We start from the raw sequence: 27,930 nt of genomic DNA on the forward strand, positions 1-27,930 counted from the left end.
GGAAATAGAAATTCTTCACTGCCATTTAAAAAAAAAAGTGTAATGTTAAATGTGAGCTTTGTGAGCCGTTGATATAAAAGCTCTTCTCACTCTAATGAGTTGTGACGTTGCTTCGACTTTCTAAGGCATTTAAAGAATAAACTGCAGGATTCGGTTTTGGGGGTTTGACCCCAATATGCAGCCCCAGTCCTTCCAGCATCTAGCCATAACTACTGTGAGCCGAGAAAGTGTCTCTCCCAGCGAAAAGCTGTTGAGCTTACTTTGTAAGTCACTGGGTTTAAAGACGGAAATTATGGGGTAAAATGATACTGCAATTCAGTCAGAGAAGACAGACGGCTGATGGGGTTGGACAGGAACAGCGAACGGCAGCGGCTGAAAGAAAAGGGAAACGAGGTGAAAGGGGGCTGAGGGAATAAACTGAACGAGACTCTGGGATGAGAAGAAACGGCCAAGGCGAGAACAAAACAGTTAATGCAAGAGGCAATTTCTGAAGCGGGAAGGAGGCCGGAATGACTTACTACTCTTTCTTCAAATTTCTGTTAACTTTTACTTATTCACCGTGTGCGCGTGCGCTCCAGAGGACATGTGGAGGCCAGAAGACAGCCCCCATGAACTGGTTCTCTCCTTGCACCTTGGGTGTCTGGGGATCAAACTCAGGCCTTAGGCTTGGCAGGAAGTGCCTTTAGCTGCCTGAGCCATCCATCTCCCTGGCACTGTTGGTCTGATTTTGAAAAGAAGGGAAAGGTTCAAAGGCAAACGTGTGGCCAGGTGTTGGCAATAACGAAGATGCAGCGTTCGCCACTGCTTCCTCTGACTGCTTGGAGCTCACTTTGAGTAATCCTATTTCTCTCCCAGGGGAGCTTCATTGTCCTTTTCAAGCAAGTTCCAAGTTACTTTTAACACAAAGTAAGCCTCGCTGACCTGAGACTGTGACTGAGGACAATGCAGAGCCTCCGAATCGGAAGGTCTAGTCTTGATTCTCAGGCGGTGCAAAAACCACAGAGAGACCGGCAGGCCTGATTATAACTTTTAAAGCTCTGTGCTCATAACCATGTCACCAGTGCCTCTTCTCTGGGACTAAGGTTCCCCCTCTGAAAAGTGAAGAAAGTGGGCTAGCTTCCGGCAATGTTCTCTAGTTTCCAAGTACTGTAAGATTATAGACTACAGTAATGGTCTTTAAAATTCAAGTACCAGAAAATTGTTCCATTATTCTGAGAACATAAGAATAAAACGACTCACTTCTTCTTCCAAAGGAAGAAAAATCACCAAAGAACCAAACTGCACGGCTCACGTAATTCCCTTCCACTTAAACAGTCCTGGCTTTGCACAATCTCCCACCTCATACTCTAGGCTTTCGGCCTTCGAGATGGAGAAGGCATTTTCCCCAGAAAAAAGGTCTCCTAAAAGAACATTTAGATACTGATTTCCCACCTCACTGTCCCATCACCGCCTTACACACAGTTACTGAATCGTTTCCTAGCTGTACAGGGGGGAAAGGGAGGAGCAGTTTGGGAAGGTGTCATGATTTCAGAAGGTAGGCTTTCCCCCAAAGTAAAATTTAGCTTCTAAGAGCTCTGAAAAAGGGAATGAAAAACTCCATATGTAAATAAGGATCAAAGACTGGGCATTCTAAGTAAAATCACAGAGAACAGAGAAACGTGCTGCACGAACACCTCAGCAGACATTCAAATGCAGCCCAGGTTGGAAGAGCCAAGCCTCTCAGTGCAGAAGTCAAAATGCTCCAACTCAGAGCTTCTACTGGTCCTCATCCTCAAAAGCCTGCCGGCCCAGACACGGCTGCTTGAAAGACTATTCCACAGTCAAAGACGCAACTTTAGCAGACTAAATTTTAGTCAACCTATAGAAACTCAACATACTCTTACTAAAAGAGCTGGCTATATGATGAAGTTTTAGTCAACTGTTTTAAAAGAAGTTTAAATTAGAAAAAGTCCCTAAGATGCTCTCTCACAAACTGGAGGGAAAAGTATTTTGGTGACTGCCTCAAAGACGGAGCGCTGGTATAGTGACAAGCACCCCATGAAATCTAGTCCAGAGCAGAGCACTTCCCCCCCAAGAGGAAACATGAGAAGAAGCACAAGCTTCCCTCCTCAGAGGCCAAGAAGAGCACACAGTGGCGCATGGAAGAGCAAACCATGTCGCTCTGAAAGTCTTCCGCCCCTGTATCAGAGTCCACACAGACATTTGCTAAGGATCTCCTGAGAAACATTCAAACACAGCCACTGATGGACAGGCTTTGTTAAGGAGCATGAAAAGAAAGCTGCATTGGGGGGCGGGGGCTTAGACTATTTGGTCCCCTCCACGGAAAACTCCCCGAATAAATACGCTTTGGAATAAACATTTGGAAATTCGTTTCAATGATAACAGCTTGCGCTGGCAATGTAGTGCTGCCTTCCCACCCACAGCGTTTAATGCCCTAAATAAACATCCTCATCCACCAGGGCATCCCTGTTATTGATGGAGCTGCGGAGAGCGATCCATCCCTCGTCCAAATGAGGAAACAATTCCGGAAGGTTAAATTAGTGGCTCGCAGCTACAGACATAATAGTAAAAGAGGGAGCACAACTAAGGGTTCCCTGAGCTACTGCTCTAGATTTCTTTTTTCACTTCCTAAATAAGATATTTTTCCTTTATAAATCTTCGGGGAACTTAAGCATTCTTTTTATTGCAACAGTACTCATGAAGTAGTGCATTCTTAACATGAAGATAATTAATCATATCAAGTTCACAGTTTTCTAGCGAGAAAGGTCAGTATGTTATCAAAGAAGATTTTCTACGCAACGAAACTTTTCAGTTTTACCATTCAAATATATCACAGAAATAGTCCAATATGTTCTACGATGTCCCAGTCACTAATCATCATTTCGAAATGAGTTGTAGCCAGTCACTATGATCACTGAGAAGTCAACTCTCCTCCTCATTCGAAAGTATTTCTAGCTTATTACTTTAAAAGATAAAAAGATTACCTTCACGACGTATTACAAAACCTCATCACCAACTGTAGTTTGACTCCTTTGGAAGTTATTTTAAATGCCGGATGCCAACCTACAGCGCCAGTGCGAACTACAAATCGTGTTTTCCCTGTCTGCCCTTTGTCTGCGTCTTCAATAACTTTGCCATGTCTTGTGGCTATTGTTTCAGTATAATTGAATTCTTGGAAGATTTCATTTGCCTCAAAACATTTCACGAGAACAATATGAACAACTCAATTATCATCAGACAACTCGGGAAACCGAAACTGAATAAACAGAAACACTGGGATTTGTCCATGAGCTGTAGAGAACTGGCTTTCCCACAATGTCCCACCCCCGCCACCCACCAACTGACCCTCAGAAACACTAGTTTTGCTTTTAATTCTTCCCCCTTATAATTATTACCTTGTCCCATCATTTCTTCGATTATCTGCACTTAATCACTTTAGACACTATTGTGCTATAATGTAGAGGTAGTAAAAATAAAGAGCTACTTCAATGCCAACCACATAAGTACTTGTACTGCAAAATATTTTAAGCCAATCGAGAACTTGCTGTCATATATTAATATTATATGTTCTAATAAACTAGAAGCTTGTTTTTGTTTAGAACAGCGTCTCATGTAGCCCATGCAGACCTTGAACTCTCTACGGCTGTTATGGGTAGTTCTGAATTTCTGATACTCCTTCCTCTGCTAGCAATTGTTGGCACTACAGGCATGCGCAGCCACACTGGCTTCCCATAGATAGGTAGGTAAATAGGTAGATAGGTAAATAGGTAGGTAGGTAGATGAATGGATGATAGGGATGAGAGAGAGAAAGAACGAGAGAGAGATTTTTAAATAAAAAAAAGATTTATTTATTATGTATACAACATTCTGCCTCGATGTATGCCCGCACACCAGATCTCAGTACAGATGGTTGTGAGCTGGGTTGTGAGATGTGGTTGCTGGGAATTCAACTCAGGACCTCTGGAAGAGCAGCCAGTGCTCTTAACCTCTGAGCCATCTCTCCAGCCCAAGAGTGAGTTATCTTGGTAGAATCTCTTCAGATTCTGAAAACAGTTAAAACTTTATTCTTGTACTCGACAATCTGAACTAATTAAACTTTTAAATGTAAACATTTTGAAATTCACAGACTCTTTGGTGGGCCTTCTTTGATAAAACATCAGATTTGACCACCAAGGTTTGGAAGTTGAAATAAGACACTGAGAACTCCCCAACACTCACTTACCTACAGAACCACCATTATTTTTTTCCCTGAAAAGCAGATAAATCTGCTAACAAACCAAGGCTTTGTTCTCTTCTTCCCAGTATCTGAGAATAAGAATTCTGGCACACACAGCTGGCCTTAATGTCATTGGTTAAACTTATTACTTTGGGTCCCATCTAGTTAGCACCTCCTTATCATGGATAACCTTTTGTGCCCTGAACGCAAGTCTTTTTATTTTATAGTCAATTTTGACTATAAAACTTTTAAGTTGCTAAATATGGTTTGCTGTGAACAGCTGTGCAAGTCTTTCCTGTAGCTTGACACAAGGTGGACTTCAGAGGCAAGACAAAGGGATACTGGGGAGCAGAGGTGAAAATGAATTGCAAGTGAAGCGATCAAAAAAGAATCCTCGGTGAAGAAAGGACTTTGTTGACACATTGGATCTGGTGGCTAAAATCATGTTTACCTACAAGATCATCCCCAAGAGTGGAAGAGGTGGTGCATCAGTTTGGCCCAGCACCCAATGCTTCTGAGAAAACCTGAGCTCGACATCTCTGTTGTGTTACATATCTCAACCATTTCTCTTTGACAATAAATGTCAAAGATCTAGAAACTGGGCCAGATATTGAAAAGCAACATATTATCTGTAGGATTTTAGGGAACTGAAGCCAGAAAATAATTAGAACAAATAGAAAGTGCCCATATATCACACTCTGATGATTAGGAAGGACGATTCTACAGATATAAACTAAACCCCAACCTGACTCTTAGGAAAACATCTGACGTCTAGTATCATCATACAGATGTCCGGGAAGTCAGTGTCCAGAACACCTTTCATGCTAAATTTTCGACAAAGTAACTTAAAAATGCAAAGAGCAGGCAGAATAGAGAAGAATTCAGCTGTGAGATCCTGAGTGTAACTGGCACACTGCTGTAAGCAGTTTGTATAATATATATCCATGAGCACATATACTTTGTTGATGTTTGTCATTAGTAATTCTTAAGAACCGCCAGAGGGGCTTTAAGTTACTAATGCTCTAGTTCTAATACAAAGCAAATACACAAAAGTTTCTGGGACTGTAACAGTGGTCTATTATTCTTTAGAATCCCAAGTATTCTATGGTGTTGCCAATTTGTGAACCTATGTTCTATCGCTGCCTTATGACAATGCAGAAAAGTTGCTTGAAATATCTTTCACACTACACACAGTATCTGTGGTGATTTGAATAGGAATGGTCTCCATAGGCTCATATAGAAATGCTTGGTCATCAGGGACTGGCAGTATTGGAAAGTATTGAAAGGTTTATGAAGTATGGTCTTGTTGGAGAAAGTTGTGTCAGTGGAGAACGGATTTTGAAGCTTCAAAGGCCAGTCTCTCTCTTAACATAGAAATCAGAATGTAGCTCTTAGCTACTTCTCCAGCACCATGCTTACCTGCCGATATACTCCCTACCACAATATCAGAAAAACCTCTGAAACTGTAAACAAATCCTCAATTAGGTGCTTTCTTTCATAAGTGTTGATTTGATCATGGTTTTTCTTCAGACCGATAAAACAGTGACTAAGACAGTATCCTAATTCTACATATGTTAGCCAAAGGCAAAACTTCAGAGCAGAAAAAAAGAGGGGGGAAAATGATGCTTAACTAATTTTTTTCCATGTGCAGTGGTTTAAAATTTAACTTCTCTAATACTTGCTCTTCTCTTAATGCCACTGGGACTTTGCTATTGCTATTTAACAGATGATTTTTTTTTTTGCTTTTGTTGTTTGCTGGGTACATATAAAATGAAATAAACAAATACCTGCCAAATTAACAAGAAAGTCGTAAAGAAACAAAATCAAACTGTCTAAATTATCTGTATTATAGTCTTGTGATTTGTTATTTAAGAAACTTAAAGAAAGGTAAATGGAGCTGGGTGATGGTGGTGCATGCCTTTAATCCCAGCACTTAGGAGGCAGAGGCAGACAGATCTCTGTGAGTTCGAGACCAGCCTGGTCTACAAAGCTAGTTCCAGAACAGGCTCCAAAGCCACAGAGAAACCCTGTCCCCTGTCTTGAAAAGCCAAAAAAGAAAAGAAAAGAAAGGTAAATGGGAAATGAAAGAGATTAAACTTATTGAAGCAAAAAGGATGGGGAACAACAGAAGATAGGAACCAATACCAAAGTTACTTGGCCTAGAAAATGTACTTGGCTCCAAAATAAATGGGGGAGAGTCTTAATTAACATGGGAGGTGCCCACTAATTCACATAGAAAGTCCTGATAACACGGAAGGAGAAATGAAATGAGAAGACAAACAGCATGTAATATGTGCTCAGTTGGGAGGCTTAACTCAACTTCAGGACTGTTACAAGGGTAGGAAAAAGGCTGGATTTCAAACTCTTCCTTCCCTAATGGTGAGAAGGAGCACTTCCTTCTGTCTTGCACAGACTAAGGACGTTGCTTCTGATGTAACCTATAAAGGGGGTTAGTGAAAGTAACAAAGAGGCTCCACAACTGCTCAGGTATTCATGAACGGATAAACGTGAACCACACACATTAAAGCAAAAGCAGTATTGAATTAAAATGAAATAGTTGCTTTCATCAACATGTAATAGAAATGATCACATTTATGTTGACAAGAAGACACTCAATAAGGTAATTTAAATAAAATATAACTTGGGGTCGTGACTGTGAACAAGACTGGGTAGTTCCCACTGAATCAATCTTGCCAAATTTAAAATAGGAACTATAAAAATTCTGGATATTTGTCACAATATAAAATTATGACATGAAAAATGACATATGGCATAATAATATTAAATGAGTAGCATACCTATATACCATATAAATATATGGTCACATAGACATGAATATGGATAATTTCTACTGGGGCTGGAAAATATAACATCCAGATACTAATGGTAAACACTTGGTTACAAGACTTGTGTATGATTTTCATGGGCTGTTATCACTTTCATTCCCATGTATGTATTAATTGTAAGGTAGGAAGAAAATGAGCATTAAGCTTTTTCTACTGAAAATACAAAATCAAGAAATACTGAGAAAAATATATTCCAGTCAAAATACACGATCACACCACAGAACAATTACTGTATACGTATATAAAGAACATTAAATGTTTGGTTAGTTAGTTGCCTATTTTCTCCTAAAAACATACAAATATTTTCATGTGAAATATACAATTTAATCATTTTAGAGAAGCTTTTCCAGCAAAGAATTTTGCTAATTTTCTGATTTTGTCTATTTTCTTTCTAAAAATAGTGTTTTCTACCTAATCATATTGGGGACCCATTGATACAAAGTGCAAATAATATTGGAAATAATATGAAGTGAAAATGAGTTACTTATTACAGTTAATGTGACCCTAAAAGACAAAGGCCTTTAGAATTATGGAATTACTATCACAGTAAGGTAATAGTCTATCACTGCTAAGTAAAACAAAAATACAATACAGTAGCTAACTATGGACAGATTGCCTTGGGTCTTAATTTTCTCCAATCTGTTCCTATTACTTGCTCCAGTTTCTGAGTAAACATTCTATTGACTTCTTTTGAAAACTTGGTAAACTCCTATTGAGCCACATTATCACCACACACACTCCCAGACTCCCTCTGCTGCCTCCCACACTCTATCCTAGAAACCTAACATGAGATAAAATACCACGAATCCGCTGTTACATAATGGACTGCCATGAGCTGCCCAAGTCACTCTTGTTCTTTGACATATCAGTTAGTAAAATGGCTTAGGTTTGAGATCCAACAGACTAGGATTGCCATCAGACTGCATCTGCTACTTCTTTGGATTATTAAAACCCATTCTGACAGATCCAGTGTATGGTCATCACCAGTCTAGTCCTTACAAATACCTTTCAAGAACCAAAGGTCAAATGAAAAATGCCTGATTTTTAAGTTTAAATTAAGAGGAAACATTTCATTCTAGTCATGAAGTAGTAGCCAGAACCCCAAAATCAGATTCTGGGCTATGAAGTAGGGCCAGCAAAATGTCTCAGCGGGTACTAGCACATTATGACAGGCCTGATGACCTGGGTTTAACTCTTGGGATACACATGGTGGAAGAAGAGAATGACTCCCATAAGTTATCCCCTGATATCATGCACGTGCAGGCACACAATCCATAAATAAATAGGTGTGCTGTGACATAATGTATGATGCTAAAAAGGAAGAAACAGTGTCACAGAATCTTTCTTTCCCCCATTTTGTATTTCCAGGACTACAAAATCCTTTCAGGATACAACAATTCACATGTTTTGAAAATGCAGATTGGCTATGTATTTTCCCGCTAACACTGGTCAGTTAGCATAATGGTAAAAGCCTCCTTCTTCTAGGTGCTCAATTCAGGAGACAGCAACCCGCCTAGGTGCTTATTTCCATGCTCATGCTCACTGTGGAACATTCTGTCCTTTAGTAATGTTTGTGTAGTTGTTTGTCTTACCCTGGACGTCACTCAGAACAAACAACAACGAGTTACAAGAAACGGCCAGCACAGTGAAGCGCAAAGCCATTTCTCGTGTTTCTCCCAAGGAGACCAGGTAAGGAGATGAGGAGTGAGGAGGGAAAGGATTTCCCAACCCCACTCTACAAATGGGGCTTTGATCACAGTGGTACGGAACAAGAAAGTTACCTAACAGCAGAAAGGAAAACCTACAAACACAACTCTTGAAAGAGGAAGGGTTCGCAAAACAATCTTTTGAAAAATCAAAGACTGGATTCTTTAAGCTTCAGATGTGGCGAGTGGTTCCAGAAGCAGGGGAAATGAGATGGAGTAGCTACAGGGGAGATTATGCAGAAAGACATCATCTTTGATTGACTGCATAAATGACAATAGACAAATACGGGAGCAAAATAGAAAGAAAATGTCCACTGTTCATGAGGAGGTTTGGTGGGTCAGACTCAGATACCGCCTCATTTTCAGGCATCATTAGGAGTCTCAGTGCAAGGTGCCTGTATGTGGTCGAAATCACGTGGACAGGATAATATCTAAATTGGACATAAAATAATTCCTAATGGTGCACTGAAAAAGCATAATGGACAAGTACACTATTCTGCGCTAAAGTGAGAGGAATTCAAATCAATTTCTTACAGATTAATGAGATCACTAACTAGCCATGTCACCTTGGGGCCAATGGGGAAAGGGTGAATAAGATTTATCACAAAACAACTGCACGCTAGACCATGACAGATGTTGCACAAATACCCGGGCTTTATTGCTGCAACAAAATTAGAGAACAAATATGAATCGTTTTATTTCTAATTTACTTAGGGCAGAATGGAAGTTCAGAAAGGTTAAATGTCCTAATAAAAGCCCAAACAATATAACCTGAACTCAAAAGAGGGTTAATCTAATTCCTCTTTCAGCTTACTTATACACTGTTATTTTAATAAAATAAAAGAAAGATTGCCAATGGTCTGAATGATCTCTTAGATGTGGTAGGTTTATTAAGTTAAGGTTTTTCTACTACTCTAACTCTCAAGTGACTTTTATGAAGATGGGGGAGTTCAACCATCGAAATAGGCAGTGAGCACAGAGGGGGGTATGCCATTACAATGTGCTGTCTCTCCAGACACACATAATCTGTGTTGCTACAAACGGGCAGTGAAGGCTTCAGAGCAGCCGTTGTTTCTCTGTTCAGTCCACTCTGATGATGTTTCGTTCTTGTAGTTGTTCAATTCCTGCACACAGAAAAGAAGCTAAAAAGTCCCAAGCATCTTTGGACCACTATTATTGTTCTAGTCAGAAAACATCCAGACTGATCACTGAGAGAAACAAAAAAGATGTACTATCATGACTACAGAGAAATGTGACCTTCAGCAGTGGATAGCGACACAGGATAGCAACAGGCAGCCTGGTCTTCAATTTTAAAATGGAGTAATAGGATTAAAAAGTCAGTGGTACCCAGCTAACCACAGCGAACTCTAGACAGAAGATGAGATGTCAGGTAACAGGCGGAAAACGCATAAACACAAACAATGGGGTAATAGCATTATCATTTTCCACTACAGTTAAATTAAAACCTTGATGGAAAATGCACAACTTCTTCCTTTGCCATTCAATATTTTAAGGTATTGAAAAGAATCCCAATTCTGAGGTAACTAATACAGGCTATTGTGGGAGGAAAGGTTGATAAAAGCTCATTCACATTTCAAAGGTTTTGAGGTTCCTTCGATTGTTATTTGTTACATAAGTAAATACTTGCACGCTTTTGTTTTGTTTTGTTTTGTTTTTCTTTTCAAGCCTTGGCTGTCCTTGACCAAACTGGCCTGAGTCACCACCACTCAGTTTAAAATGAATCGAAGTCAATAATGATACCGTGTCATTACTTTTTTGTTGATTTTTGTTTTTGTTTTGTTCTCTATGTAGCTATCCTAAAACTTGCTCTGTAGACCAGGCTGCCATCTGCCTGCCTCCTGAGGCCTGAGACTAAAGGCATGTGCTACCAGATTCGGCTTCAAACACAGCTAACAGGGGGCTGACTGTGTTGCTCAGTGGTAGGAAAAATGCCACCAAATTCAGTGCTCCCAGCAAAGAAGAAGGGGAGGGGCAGGGAAAAGAAGAAATAATATCCAAATATCATCACTATTTTGAAATACTAAGAGTGACTACGAAGAGGCCGTGCACATTACATAACACCCAGCAATGTTGTTCAGACAAAGCAACTGGCAACTTCTTTGCCACCACACTCCAGTCTTCCTGACATGGTATGACTCAAAATTCAGTAAGATTTAAAAAGAATCAAGACCACTTTTCTTACACTGTCTCAAGCTTTCATAGAAAGCGGTCTTGAAATAAGACAGCAATGCTTATTGAAGGAAAATAGTTTAAGCATTGGACTGTGAGTGAGAATGCCTGAAAAGAAGCTGATCTGCAAAGACCGATGAATTGATTAGAAAGGCAGTAATGTGGCGAGCTGGGAATGCAGCAGATCCAAAGCCTAATTAGACTTCATCTCACACTAGTTTACAGCGCTGAGTAGCCATCCTTGCCCACCTCTGTGTCGGGAACTAACACCCTGTGGCTAACAGATAAAAAAGGTGCGGAATCTGTTAACTTACCAGACCAGTGGCTTCCTCCTAGCCCAAAGCTAAGGTTGTCTGTTATCAGGAGCATCTGAGGCCTATAAGAGAGAGACCCCAGCCTGCTGGAACTTGCCTCTCTGACGTTTCTATCAAGATACTTTGCAAAGTCTTGATACACAACTCTCTTTGTTCTGTTAAAACTCAACAAAACTGTTTCCATAATGAAACAGGACTTGTGGGGAGACCTCAGTGTGTATTCCCCCTGGAGCTGTGGTCACATCCAGGACAAGACCATCCACCTACCTCTTTATCATGAATGTTTCCGTTAGAAATAGAACCTATTTGAAATAGAACCTATTTGAAATTTTATTTCACTTAGAAGACTGGAGATGAGAGGGCAATGCAGTAGTAAACAACACAAATGAGGGAGAAAAATAATAGTGTTCTTGTCATCATAGAAATCTCACTACTGTTAATATATGCACCGAGAACATCCGACTTTCAGGAACAAATGTAAGTAGAATTCTTGTAAACTAAATAAGACGGGAGGGCAAGGAAAACAGAGCGTGGCTATCATTCAAGAAAGTCTCTGCTTCACAATATGAAAGAAATTAGACAAAGATGAAAGTCGCACAATATAAAAAAATTTCTTTAAAAAAAGTTTTCAGAAAGAAATTTATTTGCTTTGAAATCTAATATGTGCAAAGGACAGTTTTGGAGAAAAGCAATGGGTTTCCTTCAAAAGCTTTTATCCAAGTTGGATTAACTTAGTCCTTCCCTCTACTTCACCTGGGGCTCCCTCCCCAAGTCTCATCCTCTCCCTGGTTCTTGGGCATATAGGCCACAGTGTTAGTCAACTTGCTAACCCTCTGTGGTCACTCTCCAGCCTTCTTTGCAAGAAAAAACACAAAATTCAGTGAGATAAAAATCTCAAGAGGTTGGCACGTTGAAGGTCCAGAGCCTAATTATATAGATTGGGTTTTGCTTAAACTGTCATAGGGACTTCTTTTTCATTTTTTAAAATACTGCTGTTTAATTTTCTGGTTGTACATTTTAAAAAGCCACAATACAATTAAGATTTTTAAGTTATCTTTTCAGATCTGCCCCTAAATTCACCAGCAAGCAGTTACGGGAGCACACTGGACTTGTTCCCAAGGTGGGCACATAGGAAAGACACTGAGTATCCAGTAAGAGGAATGCAAGCCTGTGTAGACAACCAACCTTTGCCCTTACAGTCTTAACATGAGGATTACACAACACTGAAACAATAAACACGAGAGCCCAGGCTTTTGTTTCCTCTTCTCCTTTGTCCTTCCAACCTTTACTTGTCTGTACATGTGGCCCATAGGTTGCCCATTATGAAAAATTGCTTTCTTAGCATCGTATATGTAATGTCATCGGCATTTCTCAAGTACTTTGGTCAGCCACCAAGACTCCATTTCATACCTGAAGTAAACCAGAATGCTAACAAGTGACATTTGTCATTAATGTCATCACGCCACACTCCTGTAAGAGCTATGCAGGCTGAAGAGCGTCACGTTAGACACATTCAATAAGCATATTAAATTTTCTCAGGAAATTTTTATTAGTGTAGAAATAAGTTTCTCACCGGTTATGGTGGTACACACCTCTAACTCCAGCACTTGGAAAGCAAAGGTAAGTCAGATTTCAGAGTTCAAGGCCAACTTAGTCTACATAGTGAGTTCCAGGCCAGTCAAGGCTTCATAGTATGACCCTGCCTCAAAAATAAAAGAAAAATAAATTTAAAAAAAAATATGACTAACATAATCCAAATACAAAAAACTTTTGGCTATCTGTAGATACCCAAAAACTCTGCATGTAGTCTCAGCTTCGAGGAAACAGAAATAAAATGAAGACGGAATAGCTAAGCCTCTGCCCTGGTATTTTTGCTCTTCACGCTGATGGTAATTAATTGTGGTAATTAATCAATTCCTGGTTTCTGCATTCCACCACATTTGCTTGAAGCTTCTCTCTACACGGGAGGTGCCACATGCTGAGTCCTCTACCACGGGCCTGTACTGCTAACTAGGGTGTCTTCAATAGCAAGCCTCACTCCAACAGGCAGCTGAAGTCACTTACGTATCAGTCAGACTTTCCCAGGGCAGAGCCACAGGCCCCAGAAAGTCAGCCTCAAAGAACAGACTTCCGTCTCCAAACACAAAACTAAGGATAACTTAAATATAACTTTGGGAACTGACAACTGACAAACAAAACCTGGGTACCATATCTTTGGGGACATTACTAGGGGAGTGGTGTAGTGGCATGTGCACACGCGTGCATCTGTGTATATAAAAACTCTCTCTCTCTCTCTCTCTCTCTCTCTCTCTCTCTCTCTCTGTGTGTGTGTGTGTGTGTGTGTGTGTGTGTGTGTCTCTCTCTCTCTCTCTCTCTCTCTCTCACACACACACACACACACACACACACACACACAACAACAACAACAACAACAACAAAAGGATCCAAATCAGGGCCTTGTATAGAGTGGATAGTAATTGTTTTTATTTAAAGGATTTCTGACAAAGTTCTTCATTCTTCTCATTAATCTTCAATAAAAACACTGACTTTTTAAAGTAACCCTTCAAAAATAAAAATATGTAATTCTTACTCAGATTTTGTTTTTCAAAAACTTTCAATGACAAGATGTTTAACAGAACAGGTACCCTAAGAGTCTGCCTTCTCCTTAGCACAAATATAACAAGACAGCCAATTGTGCAGCTGAAGTGTTTGTGTTTTATGGAGCACGATATTCTGACCAAAATGGGAATGATAAGCCTCCAAAAAGGACAAAGACAGTATTCATGCATGGAATACCCATAAAGTCCTTACAGCAAGCAGGAATAGTGCCTAGTCTAATTCATGGATTCCTAGTGACACCAAGAAAGGCCAATTCCTGCCAAGTGATATGACTTGATTTCAGGAGATAGAACACATTTACACTTAGAAATTACGTGGGTGAAGTCCTTGAAATAGGCATGAAGTTTTCAATCTGTTCTTTTAAGCATCTTAATAGAAAAATATGTAGTTTTTTTAAGGTTTGAAATGAGATGTTGAAATTGTAATTCCAGATTCATCCTACCACACTCGATCATAGCTGCCTGCTCCTTCTGTACACAACATTGACCCTACTGCTGTTCCAATAACATCTGCCTGGCTATGTGCATTAGGGTAAAGGGACATTGTATTCAGCCTGAGCTCCATTACAGGCAGGGGAGGGATCCAGAAGGAAAGTCAACAACGAGGAGCTCATCCTCCTCTTAGCATACACTGACTGACATACACTCAAACATGAGATATATGGACCAATTAGGCTAGATGGTATATCTTTGGATGGACAAGAGACTGATAGAGCAAGAATAAGAATTATACTCAAAATAGGCTTTTTCAATATCAACTTGCCATGCCCAAGACAAGGAATATTATTCATATAGCAGAGTACTTTTCACAAAAATACAAGGACCTAATTTCAATCTCCCAAGAAAATAAGTAAAAAAAAAAAAGATAAATAAATAAAAATAAAGTCATTAGTGGAGTTCACGCTGAAGAATGGAGAAAGAAGAAATGATGCCTGGAACTTGATGACACCAGCTAGTCTTGCCAAATTGGTAAGCTCCAGGTAAAGAAAAACACTTTCTCAAAAGCTAAAATGATAAGGCTGGAGAGAGAGCTCCGCAATTAAAAGCACTTGTTATTCTTACAGAGAACCCAGGTTCACTTCCCTTGCAACATCACAAAAAATAATAATAATAAAAAAAAAAACCCTGAGATCCTCTTTGGTCTCCATGAGCACCAGGCATGGCATGCATGCAGTGAACAAGAATGCATGCAGCAGAAAAAAAAAAAATCATGCACATAAAATAAATGTAAATAAACCTTTGAAGAAAACTAAGAGTAAGGTTTAAAGAAAAACACCACTGACCTTTGGTCTCCACAGACATGTACATACATGCACTTGTGCACATAGGCGTGCACACATACAGACATCATAAGCAAATACACATACACACACAGTTGCCCAATCTGTTTCGTACTTAATGAATAAGCAAGTATTAATGCTGTGGGATAATGCTTTTGTAACCTGTAAAATTTTGTCATTTGTATTTGGTTTAATAAAATGCTCATTGGCAAATAGTCAGGCAGGAAATATGGGTGGGGCAACCAGACAAGAAGAATTCTGGGAAAAGGAAAGACTCAGTGTGCAGTCGCCACCCAGACACAGAGGAAGCAAGATGAAATGCCTCTCTGATAAAAGCTACCAAGCCATGTGACGAACATAGACAAGAATTATGGGTTAATTTAAGTTGTAAAAGCTAGTTAATAATAAGTCTGAGCTAAAAGACCAAACAGTTTACAATTAATATAAGCCTCTGTGTGTTTTGTTGGGACGGAATGGTTGCTGGATTGGCAGGGCAGGACAGTAACTTCTGTTTACATATTAAAGAACTCGGTGGGGAATCAAGAAACCCATGAGTAACTAGTGAATTCTCTGAAACTGTCTTATTAAACATGTTTCTCACGGCCCTTCAAAAAGCCACCAGCGTTTTCTTAGTCTATGTTGCTAAGTGAAGAGTTATGATCTTATAGACCACTCTAATCTGCCAAGGGCTTTAAACATAGAAAACATGAAGATTTTGTTGAGAAATTTTTCTTAGTCAATAATTTCCTCTTTAGGGAAGAGGTAAGAACCCTTAAAAATAACACAACCATTGTCTCCGAGGAAATTAGACATGAAGGCCAACAGTCTTTCATGATAGCAGAGCATTTGGATGTAATTTAGCATATGAACATATAGTGCACCATGCTATGGTGAACATCTTAATTTCACATAGAGTTTTACAAAATCACTGTCTGAACTATTTAATTTGTTGTTCCATTGACACCTCTTTATTTCCAGGTAGTCCTTCCTGTGTTCGGAAGCTAATAAGCTCTCAAGCTCAGATAGGCACCAGTATCACGAGACAAGTTTATTTTTAGAAAGGTAACATATAAGGTCATAACCATAGCTTGAGTCACCCTCATCCCAAGAAAAGTAATTTTGTTTCACTGGACTACATATTGATTCTAGAGGTAAATGTTAAAGATGAACGCATGGACTCTGAAATTGACTCTGTATTCTTATCTGTAATTCATGTAGGAAGTTGGACACTCTCTAGTAGGGACACCAGTATAATTCTCTCTCTCTCTCTATCTCTCTTTTAATACTGAACTGCTTTCCCCCTGTGAGATACATTGGAGCATATCTAACTTAGATATATCATGTACCTGAAATAGCAGGAAGAAAGCCCTGTCTCAGCATGCCATTTCTGTTCCCTATAATTTAGACATTCTTCATGCTGCATTTATGTCCATAAAGGTAATAATCCTTGCATTAAAAAGTAGCCATTCGTTGGTGGTTTATCCTTCAAGTGCTCCGTGACACCCTTTCCCCTCCTCACTTCACCCTGCCTCCAACTTTTGGTGTTTTTAATAAGCAACTCCAATGTGGTAAACTATCTTGTCTGCTGCGCTCAAGGCAAAAACACCAACAGACATACTGATGACAAGGTTTGGATGGGCACACTGAAATAAGCCCGTAATTCTTGTCCTAAAATAGACCACTGTAAACAACGGCTTAAAATGATTTCCAAACCCTGACTTTACTCAGATGCCTTCGGTGAGTCCTTGGCTTTTTTCTTCTAGCACGCATGCTCTAATGACACAGCAGATAATGTGTATTTTTAAGGTTGCTCGGGCCGACAGATGCAAAGTGTTCATCAAATAACTAAAAATAACATAAAGGTGAATACATGAAAGGGCAAAGTCTCACCCCAAAGGATGAACATCTTGGGAAGAAACTCTAAAGCTCAATAGTCATTCTAGCTACAGCGAATCCTTGAAGATATTTCTCTAGGAGAGGAAGAGATAGAAATACAAACGGTGTGTGGTTTTCACTCCAACAACAGTAGAAAGCCAATGTAGATTAAATAAAATAAGTAACACTGTACAGTAGACTTAAGTATCTATGCTGGGGTCAAGGAAATGTGTCAGTCTGGCTGTAACGACGTAAGAGCAAGGCGGTATTGTGACAAATTACTGATCTGTCCTAATTATCTCTAAGCAAGTGACTCCCTCTGTTCCTCTCAACATCACACGTTTTATAGGGCTCTGAGGAGGATTAAAAAATTGTATATGAAGCTGCGGCAATGATGGCTCAATGGATAGAGCACTTCTCATGCAAGCATTGGGAGTGGAGTTTGGATCTCCAGACCTACATAAAGTGGAATGCAGGAGGTCTCTAATCCCAGGCCTTTTCTGGCCAGAAGGAGGTGGAAAGATTCAAATCCTAGAAGTTCAGGGTCCAGCTACACTGACAAACACAGCAAACCAACAGAGAGTTTGTTTCAAACAAGGCACTGACACCCGCGGTGGTCCTTGGACTCTCTCACCTTTATACACAGCTGGGCATACACACGCACACTTACAGATACAGGGAGGAGGGACTGAGGGAGAGAGGTAGGGGGAGAGGGAGGGAAAGAGAGATTTCCTAAAAAAAACTCAGGAATCTATCAGTTGAGAGCTAACTTTCATCTCTTAGATGCATATATGAAAGAGTCTGAGCTAGCAAAAACAGTTTCCAACTTTTCCTTAATGCCCTAGTCTTAAAGTCTCTAAGTGTTCCTCATAGTGACTACCTTGATGGAGCCGGAGTGATGACAGACTAAGATCATTAAGTTCCCCCATGAATTCTGTCATGTGTATTTAACTGCAGACATCAAAGTGTCCACTTTCTCCACATCACACCAGCAGAAGAAAGTACCAAACCCGGGACTCATGAGCATGTTCCTCTTGAATACGCAAGCAGAAGGAAGCTCACCAAATAAGTATCTGAAGTATGTAAGTTCTATTTTAACAACCTGGCTAATAAATCACGCTTAAAACTAAGAAAATGAAGACTCATTTTTAAAGGCAACAAGTTAATGCAAAGGCTCGTTTCATAGCATTGCTAACCTCTGTACCTCTCCTGCATAATTTCATCTGTTTTCTAAATTGTAAGGCCATAAACTATTGAATCACACCTTGCTAAGTTTTACAAGAGAGAGAAATGGTTTCCTCCTTCAGAATTCTGGTTAGTCAGAAATAGAACTTTTATTTTTTTATAGCATACAGTATGTGCAGTTTAAGTTAAAAACTCCATGCAGTGATTTATATTAGTAGTAGAAAAAAGAAAGCTGAAGGTAGAATCTAATGTAGTCATAATTTGAAACACTGTCAAATGGATACTCTAGAGACTCTAAAGTAAAATGTAATTAATCATTTCAGAGAAACATGTTCAAAGGAAAAAGCCGTTACAATTTCAGTGAGAGAAAGTGAAATGTATTGATATGTCAATCACACCCCTCGTTCTCTGGTCTACAGCAGAACAGATAGTCAAATGGACAAATACATTTGTTTCATGTGGTCATAAGCACAAAAGAAACCTTGACAGTCAAGATCACAGACATAAATGTGTATAAAATCAAAGAACAATTTCTAGTTCTGTCCATTGTTCACACACTCTGGGGCTTCTCTTCTGTATTAATGTAACAGGTCTCCGAGTGGAACACTGCTATTAGCCTGGCAAATGAGGAAAAGACAGTGGTGGCTCTCCCTCTGTACTAACTAATAAATAGTATTTGAACATATTCCACATAGATGATATCACTTATAAGTGCAAAAGTTTACTGAATAATTACAATCTTTTGATCACATTAGAATTAGTCATGACAATGTTTAAGAAACAAAAACTGTCACTGGGTTGTTTTCTTTAAGAAGAGGGAAAAGCTCTCTGAAATAATGACCAAAATCTTTATTTACTTGAGTGGTGTGTTTGCATGGTGTACGGTGGTGGTGGGGAGTATGGGGTGGGCTGAGGGTGGGTGCACCTGAGCAAAAGTCATAGAGGGACACCCAGGGTCTGCTCCTGTCACTCTCAATGATATAGATAGGGTTTCCCACTGAACCTGAAGCTCACTGTATCTGCTGGGCTAGTAGGACAGGAACCTCCCAGGATTTGCCTGTCTCCATCACCAATTCTGGGGTTACAGTCACATAAAGCCAGGCCCAACTTTTTATGTAGGTACCAGGGACATGGGTCCTCATGTTTCCACAACAAGCATTTTGACCTAGTGAGAGACTGTTGAATTATGAGAACCGAAGAGGAGTTCCAAGACAACCAGGAAGCTCCTCACCCTTTGGACGATGAACAAATGGCCAAGAATTTGGTGAAAAGATAACTGGAAAAATAAAAAAACAAAAAACACAAGCCCAAAGATGAATGCAGGCTGCGATCAAGGGTGGCAAAAGTGATTACTATCTGACGTCTCCTGGAGAATCTCTTTCGCTAACCTACAACATTATAATTATTATTCCAGCTTCTCAACAGCATTTTTGTGAAAATGGGTCTTACTTACTTGTCACTCTGTACTAACTCGTAAGATACAGACAAAAAAACAACTTACCACCAGGAGCTCAGTAATTTCCGAACAGAGAGCAGTGCCACCCAGATCGATAACTACCCAGGGTATCCAGCATCCGGCTGTCTCCTTCAAGCCTCTCCCAATGCAAGCACTACCACACAGACATCTAACTCGTCAAGCAGCTGACCTATTTTTGAAATTTAAGGAGGTAAAATACAGTCTCTACTCTTGGGCCTGAGTTCATTTTCTGCTGATGCTTGTGAAATTCATCAATATTGCTATGCACAGCACGAGTCAATTCCCTCACATTGTGGTGTGATTTCATCACACAAGCACACTCCCACGCTTTGGTACATTGTACTACTGACAAGAATTCAGGCTGTCTTCATCTTGGAACGATTAAGAACATCGGTACTATATACAGCCGTACATTCCTTGAATGAACACATGTACTCAGTTCTTCTGGGCTCATATCCAAGAATGGATTAGCTGGCCATTAGGCTGTACAAAGTGGCTATGCAGATTTACCGTCCACAGTAGCCTAAGAGGCTTTCCCTTACTCTGTATTCTTGTCAGCTACACCTGGTGTCAGAGGGGTGCCATGGCTTCTCATTACGGCTAGACTTAGCTTTTCACTGACGAGTCGCTTTTCCTATTTTCATATGACTTTTGGCTACAGGGCACATTTATGAAGCGTTCATTCTTCTGCATGTTATTTTCAAACAGCTAATGGTCCTTTTTGTCATTATTATTGTCATCTAACAAGCTAAGAACTGCTCTGGAATATGGCAAGCAGTCACTAAAAGTAGCATATTTCTCGCAAGAAGTTAATTCCTTATTTTCTTTATTTTTACCTTGTTATTTCAAACTGTTGAGTCACCTTTTTTCCCCCCTGTGAAGGCCAATTTAAAAAGTCAATAATTAACAATGTCCAAGCACCTCAGAAGGTTCAATACCATGTCTGTCTCACACAGACAGACTTCGTCAGACACAGGGCACAGATGGTTGCCTTGGCTGTGTCTTTTGTTTCTGTTTATGTATTTTCAGTAAATGAAATCTTCAGCAAGCCTACATATCTGTGTGCAAAAGAAATGATGGGTCATTTAAAAATTTTAAATAGATTATTTTATTTTATGTATATGAATGTTTTACATACATATATATGTGCATGGTCAATGTACTTGCCTGTTGCTCATGTAGGTCAGAAGAAGACATCAGATTGCCTAGAACTAGAGTTACAGACAATTGCAAACTGCCTGTGGGTGCTAGGGACCAAATCCCTGTCCTCTCAAAGAACAAGTGCTTTTAACAGCTCAGCCAACTTGCCAAAATGGGATGATAAAATTTAGTAAGTCTAATTATGTCCACTTTGCCAATATATGTACAGATTAATGCTTAGTTGGCTCTTTAAAAGAATATCAGAAAGAAAATGGGGAGGGAACCACATTGTAAAAAGAACTGAGTAGGACTAGGTAGATCCTTCAGTCAGGAATGTGCCTGCCATTCAAGTGTGAGACCTTACTTCTGTCTATCTCACCATGCTGAACAAGGATAAGGCTCTTAAAATTTCTAAGGCAAAAGAAAGAGAGTGAGACAGAAAGATTCAGGTTGGCCAGACAGACAGGCCAGCTATGCAAGCTCCAGGTGAATTGGTTGTCTTCAAACTAAGGTGGAGCGCTCCTGAGGAGCAGCACCTAGGATCGTCCTCTTGCCCCCACCAGCACAAATACTCATGGGCATGTGAGCCCATGCGTACACTCACAGGCATAGAAAAGAAATTAAAGGAACACACAACACAAGACCTCTCTCACTTCTCCTCAGACTACACGAAGTTACGTTCTGAAGAGAAAAGTATTCGTGACCTTTTCCCTCCTTTGCATGATTAATTATTTAATGTGCTATTAATTGGAGGATATGGCTGAATTTCAAACACTTTCATTTTCAGTGCATATCATCCTTTACTGTAACCAGCGATTAAGTAATTGTGTGAAAGGTGAGCCAACAAGGTCATCTGAACATTCTCTTCAGCACTCATTACCCACCATCAATAGCAATTAGTAATGGCAACATTTCCATAAATCAACGTCTTTCTGATTATTCTCTGATGATAAACAGTCAAAACGTGTGCATTCAGGCCCACCTTTTTAATATACATGAAATATTAAGTCTAAATATACCACTGAGAAAACTCAAGTGAAAACTTACAGTGGTTTCTTTAATCAAAAGCAGCCAGAATAATAATTTATGTGGCTTTGAAAGAAGAATGCAAACCAACACACAGGATGCAGGGAGTCTGCCAAAGTGTCAGGGTCAAGCTGAAGAAGACAAGGTTGTCCACGAAAGACTGCCCATCAGTGTATTCCTCCACAAAGAAGATTATGCCTTAGTCTAACCACAAAATAACCATTTGCTTACTCAGCCAGGGAATGCTACAGTTCAAAATAAAAAGTGGACCTAATCCAGGCCCCCAGCACAGAATAGAACCATACAAAATATTTCCAAAGAATATATTCACTGTATTTATTTACCGTCCTCATTAGAGATCCATGTTCTGGGTTTTATTTTATTTGCTTTGACTATTTATCACATTCTGCTGATAATCATCAATGGTTTTTCCTTTGTTTCTATGAATCATATGAACTAGCAAGATTTTTTTTTAATCAGTAACCAGAATTGATATTTTGCACTTAAAATGGTGATGTTTAAAATTCACTATCAATTATGGAGGACATTATGAATTTGTAGGAAAAGAAATCAATTTAAACTATCTTTAATTATAATAAAATACTAAAATTATACTCGCAAAGAAATTATTAATAGAAAATCAATGTATCAGTTAAATGATTCATAGCATAATGTAGGAATGTGATCTCTTATACATACATATTCTATATATAATTATTTGTTTCTTTCTAAAGATCATTTGTTCATTTAGGTATCGTGATTCAAATTTTATGTTTCTTTCTGGTTTTATAATTAATCAAATTACTGTTAAATACACAATTTAGAATTAATATGTAGAACTGAAAGAAAAACTAGTCCCATAATTTATTATGTGGAAGATACATATTGATATGATACAACTTGATGTGGTTTTCACAGATCACAAAAAAAACATGACCAGTCCGAAACAATCAGGAAATACACTACAACAAAAATCAAATATCAATCCCTAAAAGTTCTAGGTAAAGAACAGGCCTCTGCCTTGTTGGTACAAAATCTACTCAGAAAACATCTCAGCTTGGTAGTTTTGACTCCAGGGTGTCTCTCTACAGAGCCAGTAATGTACACATATTCTGGGGGTGAAGGAGACAATTTCTCTCCTGATCATAGGCTATTGTAGGCTTGCCCACAGTCTACCTGGACCAAGTGAAATATAATCGAAGATATTCCAAATAACTAAACTTCACTATATTTTTCCTTTAAATTTTGCTTGTTCTGTGATTTTTTTCCAGGTTTAGTAATTTTGACTTCTTATTAAGGGAGTAAAAGCAATGTTTACAAAGTTACAAATGTTTCTCCAAAGTGAAAAGAAAGATGTAATAAGAATTCTTGAAAAATAGAGGAGACGATATAAAACACTATTAAGGAAGAGGTAAAGAGTATTTTAAGATTTTTAGATGTTACCAAAAGGATCAATAATAATAAATTAGATTTGAAGTACCAATAATAATAAATTAGATAAAAAGTAAGAAAATACTGTTTAGTCTAAAACTATTCCCTGAACACTGAGTTAGGAGAACACAGCTTACCTTGAGGCATTTCGGGGGGCAGGTAATGGGGTTCCTGCGCACTGACATGGACCCATTCAAAGTCATCATATAAATCCTGGTGGTAGTCACAGGCTCCTGGCCCATCATCAAAAGTACAGCCACCTAGAAAAGGAAGGGAGGAACATTATTGCATTCGATTACATTCTACACACATTTTCTCCATGTGAGAAAAGCACCTGAAGAAGCAAGTGCTAAGGGTGAAATATGTAATTGCCATGATACGTGTGATCTTAATTGTTAGTGATATTCTGTTGGCACTACTCTTACGAAAAATTCAATACCAATAGAAACCTCAGTACATTCTACTGGGCTGAGCTCCAAAAGGAAAGCTTAAGCTTTGAAGCTTTCGTGTGTGTGTGTGTGTGTGTGTGTGTGTGTGTGTGTGTGTGTGTGTGTGTGTTATGTGATTTTTAAATTAATCATATATTTATATATATGCCTTTTAAAAATGACATATATGTATAAACACATACATACAAACACACTCACACACATATATATATGCTCAGCCTGGTAGTATACACCTTTAATTCCAGCACTCAGAAAGCAGAGGAGACAAGTCTCCGTGAGTTTGAGGCCAGCCTGGTCTACAGAGCTAGTTCCAGGACAGGCTCCAAAGCTACACAGGGAAACCCTGTCCCAAAAAAAAAAAAGAAAAGACACACACACATTATATATAATGAGTCTTTACTTCAATTTATAAAACTACAATCTAAACAGTGTTGACAGCCTTATTACAAAGGGGGCTGGGAGTGTGAAAACTTTCTTTGCAGCACAAATTCAAAACAGTGAAGTTTGAATTTAAGCCTTAACCTAAAAGGTGTCTACGCTGTCTACTATAGCAAATCAAACACACAAGTTTATTGAGGTCAAAATAGTGCTGGAGGTCTGGGGTTGACTCTTCTGTACAATATTTATATTATTTTCAACCGCAGCTTACAATTTTAAAGTGGGGGAAATTGAAATACAAAACAGATCATTTTAGTCTGTTCCCACGCTCAGACTTCCATTTTGCTCAATGGCCTGATTTTTACAGAAGCGAGTGGCCTTTCCCCTTTCACATCGGCCATTTTTCGGCCTCTCTTGTTTACTTTCAGATGTGACTATATAGCAGGGGGAAAATGATTACATGTGCTTCTCAGCTCATCTACAAAGGGTACACAAGTCAACGTATAGGGTTTACTCAAATCGGAAAATAAGTGGCCGGTATGTCTAATCTGGAAAGAAAATGGATTACGACTAATGAAAATCTAGCAGTGGCTTTAATGAGAAAAACCAATAACCTGCCTCCTTTCAAGTGGCTTATTTGCTTAGTTTCCATGGAGACCACTGGAGAAACTTGGGGACTGCTAAGGCAGGCAGTAACAGCTAACAGGTGGTAAACCTCAGACCATTAAATTCGCCTCTCTCCTAATCAAAAGTTCGTCACTTTGGCTGTGACTGAAAGACACCATTCCAGCAATGACAGAGAGCAACTGCATCAAAAACAAAACTGTAAAAGACAAAGAGCTCCACAACCCCAAAACCTTTCTCAAAACCAGAGTACACTGGGTTCCTCGCATCTTTCCTCTGACTACAGTAATCCTCCACTATAACCCACAGCCCAACAGCTGGAACACCTAACATTGCCTTTTGAACATGCTAAAAGTGACCTTTGTTGCACAGGTATTTGTGAAAGATGACGTACTTTTCATTTGAAATTAGCTTCACTTAGAATTAATTTAATTCATTTAAAACTTAAAAAAGGAGGTTGCTAGGACATGCATCTTTACATCCCAAGGGAAAAAGTTTTCCTCACAGATAGAATTCACTATCAAAGCCCCAAAAGACTTACTGCTTTGCAACGTAGGCCTGAGAAGACCCCACTGCCCTTTATGTAAGTCTGGGCTTCCACTGTACATAAATTTAAACTATCAGTGGAAATCACATTGACTCATTTGGAAGACGAACAGCTGTAATTGCTGCCCCTCATAGACATGGTTAATTTTAGACTTCAGTGTTCAGATTAATAGTAACAGGGGGAACAGCTATACAGAAAAAGGGGGTTGACATTACTTATCACCACTGTACCAGAAATGTGTCAAAGGGATCTTGAAATCATTAACTGATCAGCTTTGACTTGAATGATAAGAAAACTCCTTGAAGATAATCTTCAAATTCTATTTTACGATAAGTTCTAATCCTAGAGGAACCACAGACCTACTTATTACATGGAAAGCATATTTATAAACCTGCGTTAGCACATTTTCACATTCCGCTTTGTAATGTGAGTTTCTGACTTAAGATTAAGGCCAGTGAAATTAAGATGAAGTGAAAAGGACAGGAAATAAGATTCAATAATAATAACTCTAGGCCAGTGAATAAAACAGAATGATACATGTGACAACAAGATGATCAAAATTCTAAAGAAACCAAAGGAATTGACTGTACTCGCTAAATCAGGTTGACTAAGTTACACCTAAGGAAGGAAGGATGCACCAAGAAAAAAATGCCAGTAGCTCTCTCAAGAAGCGATGAGGGATTCCTTCTGTATGCTGTGAATACCAATGGTTAATAAAGAAAATGGTTTGGCCTGATAGGGTAGAACTTAGGTAGGTGGGGAAAACTAAACTGAATGCTGGGAGAATGGAAGCAGAGTCAGAGAGAAGCCATGTAGCCCCACCAGAGACAGACACTGGAACCTTGCGGTAGGCCACAAACTTCATGGTAAAATGTAAAATACTGGAAATGGGTTAAAAATCGATGTAAGAGATAGTTAGCAATACTTTTAAGTGATTGGCCAAGACATGATTTAAATAATATAGTTTCTGTGTGATTATTTTGGGCCTGAGCTGCTCAACAGCCTGAACAACCAAGCGAACTCCCTACAACAAAGAAGTTCAATCCTACCTCTCGGGAATATACTCTCTTTTTCCTAGGCTCCTCTAGTCCCTTCTACCCTAAATCTTTTCTAAACGTTTCTCTTAAAAAGCCTTGGTTTCTGAGCAATGGTGGCACACACCTTTAATCCCAGCACTTGGAAGGCCGAGGCAGGGGAATCTGAGAGTTCCTGCTTTGTAGTGATCGATGGACAGGCATCGACTCATGACTGTCCTTTGTTCTACGACCATAAAAAGCTCATGCGATCACTTCTACACCCGAGCATGACATTCAGCTCATGCTCCTGAGCCTCCAAATTATGTGCATGTGTCTCCAAATTAACTCACTCCTTTTGGAATAAGAGCCATATTTTGTGTCCACAGCTCTAATTCATAAGCAAAAATATACCTAATAAGTGTTAAGTTTCGCTCAGCTGCTGGAAGGAACACCAAGTGGTAAACCTGAACTGGTAACGAATGACAACATTCTGTTGCTGAAGAACTATGAAAGAGGAGGCACCTTCAGTTTCCAGTTATTCTGTCAGCTCCTAATGATAAGGCAACAGAGGGGGAGCTGCAAGTCACCCCCGAGCAGAGGGGACGATGGTGTTGAACTCCAGTAGAGAACTACTCCCGAAGAACATCTCAGATGCTGATTCCTCTCCCTCTGATCACTCAGTTAAGGGGTAGCTTCATGATCACAAGTGTCTTTTCACCTCACTGTGAGCCACATAAAGGACTCTGTACCCAGGTTAGCAGAACTGTTCTTCAGTAGAACAAGGACAACTTGGGATTATACCACTGAAGTGACACCGTGTCCCCAACAAGGTATGATTGCTGATAGTCCCTCTGGCAGGCATGAAGCCTCATGGGTTCTGCGTGGAATGACTCTCGAGCATTTATTAAAGATCATGGCATGCGCATGAGAGAACAGGGAATGGAGACGCTTGAAATGTAGGAGAAAAATGAGTTAGACTCAAACTGTTGGGAGGCTTAGAATGTGAGGGTGCTTGCTGCCACGCCTGATGGCCTGACCTTAATTCAGCAAGCTTTAGGAGAGGCCAAAAATCAACTACCCAAATTTTTGCACACGCACATATACATGTACACACACACACATACATACACATTCACTCACGCACGCATGCACACATGCATGCAGACACAATAATAAATAAATAAATGCAAAAAATCACTGTCAAAACTCAAATTCTACCTAAAGTCAGAATTCTTTGTGTAATTTTTTTTTGTCGTTGTTTTCTTATTTGGTTTTGACTCTGCTGTTGCTGCTAGTGGTTGCTTGTTTGATTGGTTGGTTTTGCTGGTGTTTTGAAATAAGGTCTCCTGTAGCCCAGGCTGACCTTAAACTCCGGTTTAAGGTGAGGATGTCCTTGAACTCTGAATCCTCTAGCCTTCCTGTCCTGGATTCAGGGATTATAGACCCAAGATAACACACCCAGTGTCTGTGACCTGGAGGATACAACCTTGGGACTAATGTTTGCTAAGCAAGTACCAGACTAAGGTACATTTTCAGCCATGAAGCCTAGCTTTTCAAAAATACTCTGGAGACCTTAAGCAAGTCTGAGCCATGGGGGAATTATATATATATA

General features: G+C 39.5%; 1 protein-coding gene across 15 annotated transcripts in view; it reads right to left on the minus strand.

Annotated features, from left to right (window-relative positions):
* Ptprk (protein tyrosine phosphatase, receptor type K) overlaps positions 1–27,930 on the minus strand; it is a 539,194-nt gene that overhangs the window by 389,004 nt on the left and 122,260 nt on the right. For all 15 annotated transcript variants that reach the window (XM_013352406.2, XM_026787348.1, XM_013352405.2 and 12 more), the window contains exon 2: positions 23,442–23,564. In XM_013352406.2, coding sequence (XP_013207860.1) covers positions 23,442–23,564 — 123 coding nt within the window. The remainder of the gene's footprint in view (positions 1–23,441; positions 23,565–27,930) is intronic.

The sequence above is a fragment of the Microtus ochrogaster genome, linkage group LG9 (genome assembly GCF_000317375.1).
Source record: "Microtus ochrogaster isolate Prairie Vole_2 linkage group LG9, MicOch1.0, whole genome shotgun sequence".
Taxonomy (NCBI): Eukaryota; Metazoa; Chordata; class Mammalia; order Rodentia; family Cricetidae; genus Microtus; species Microtus ochrogaster.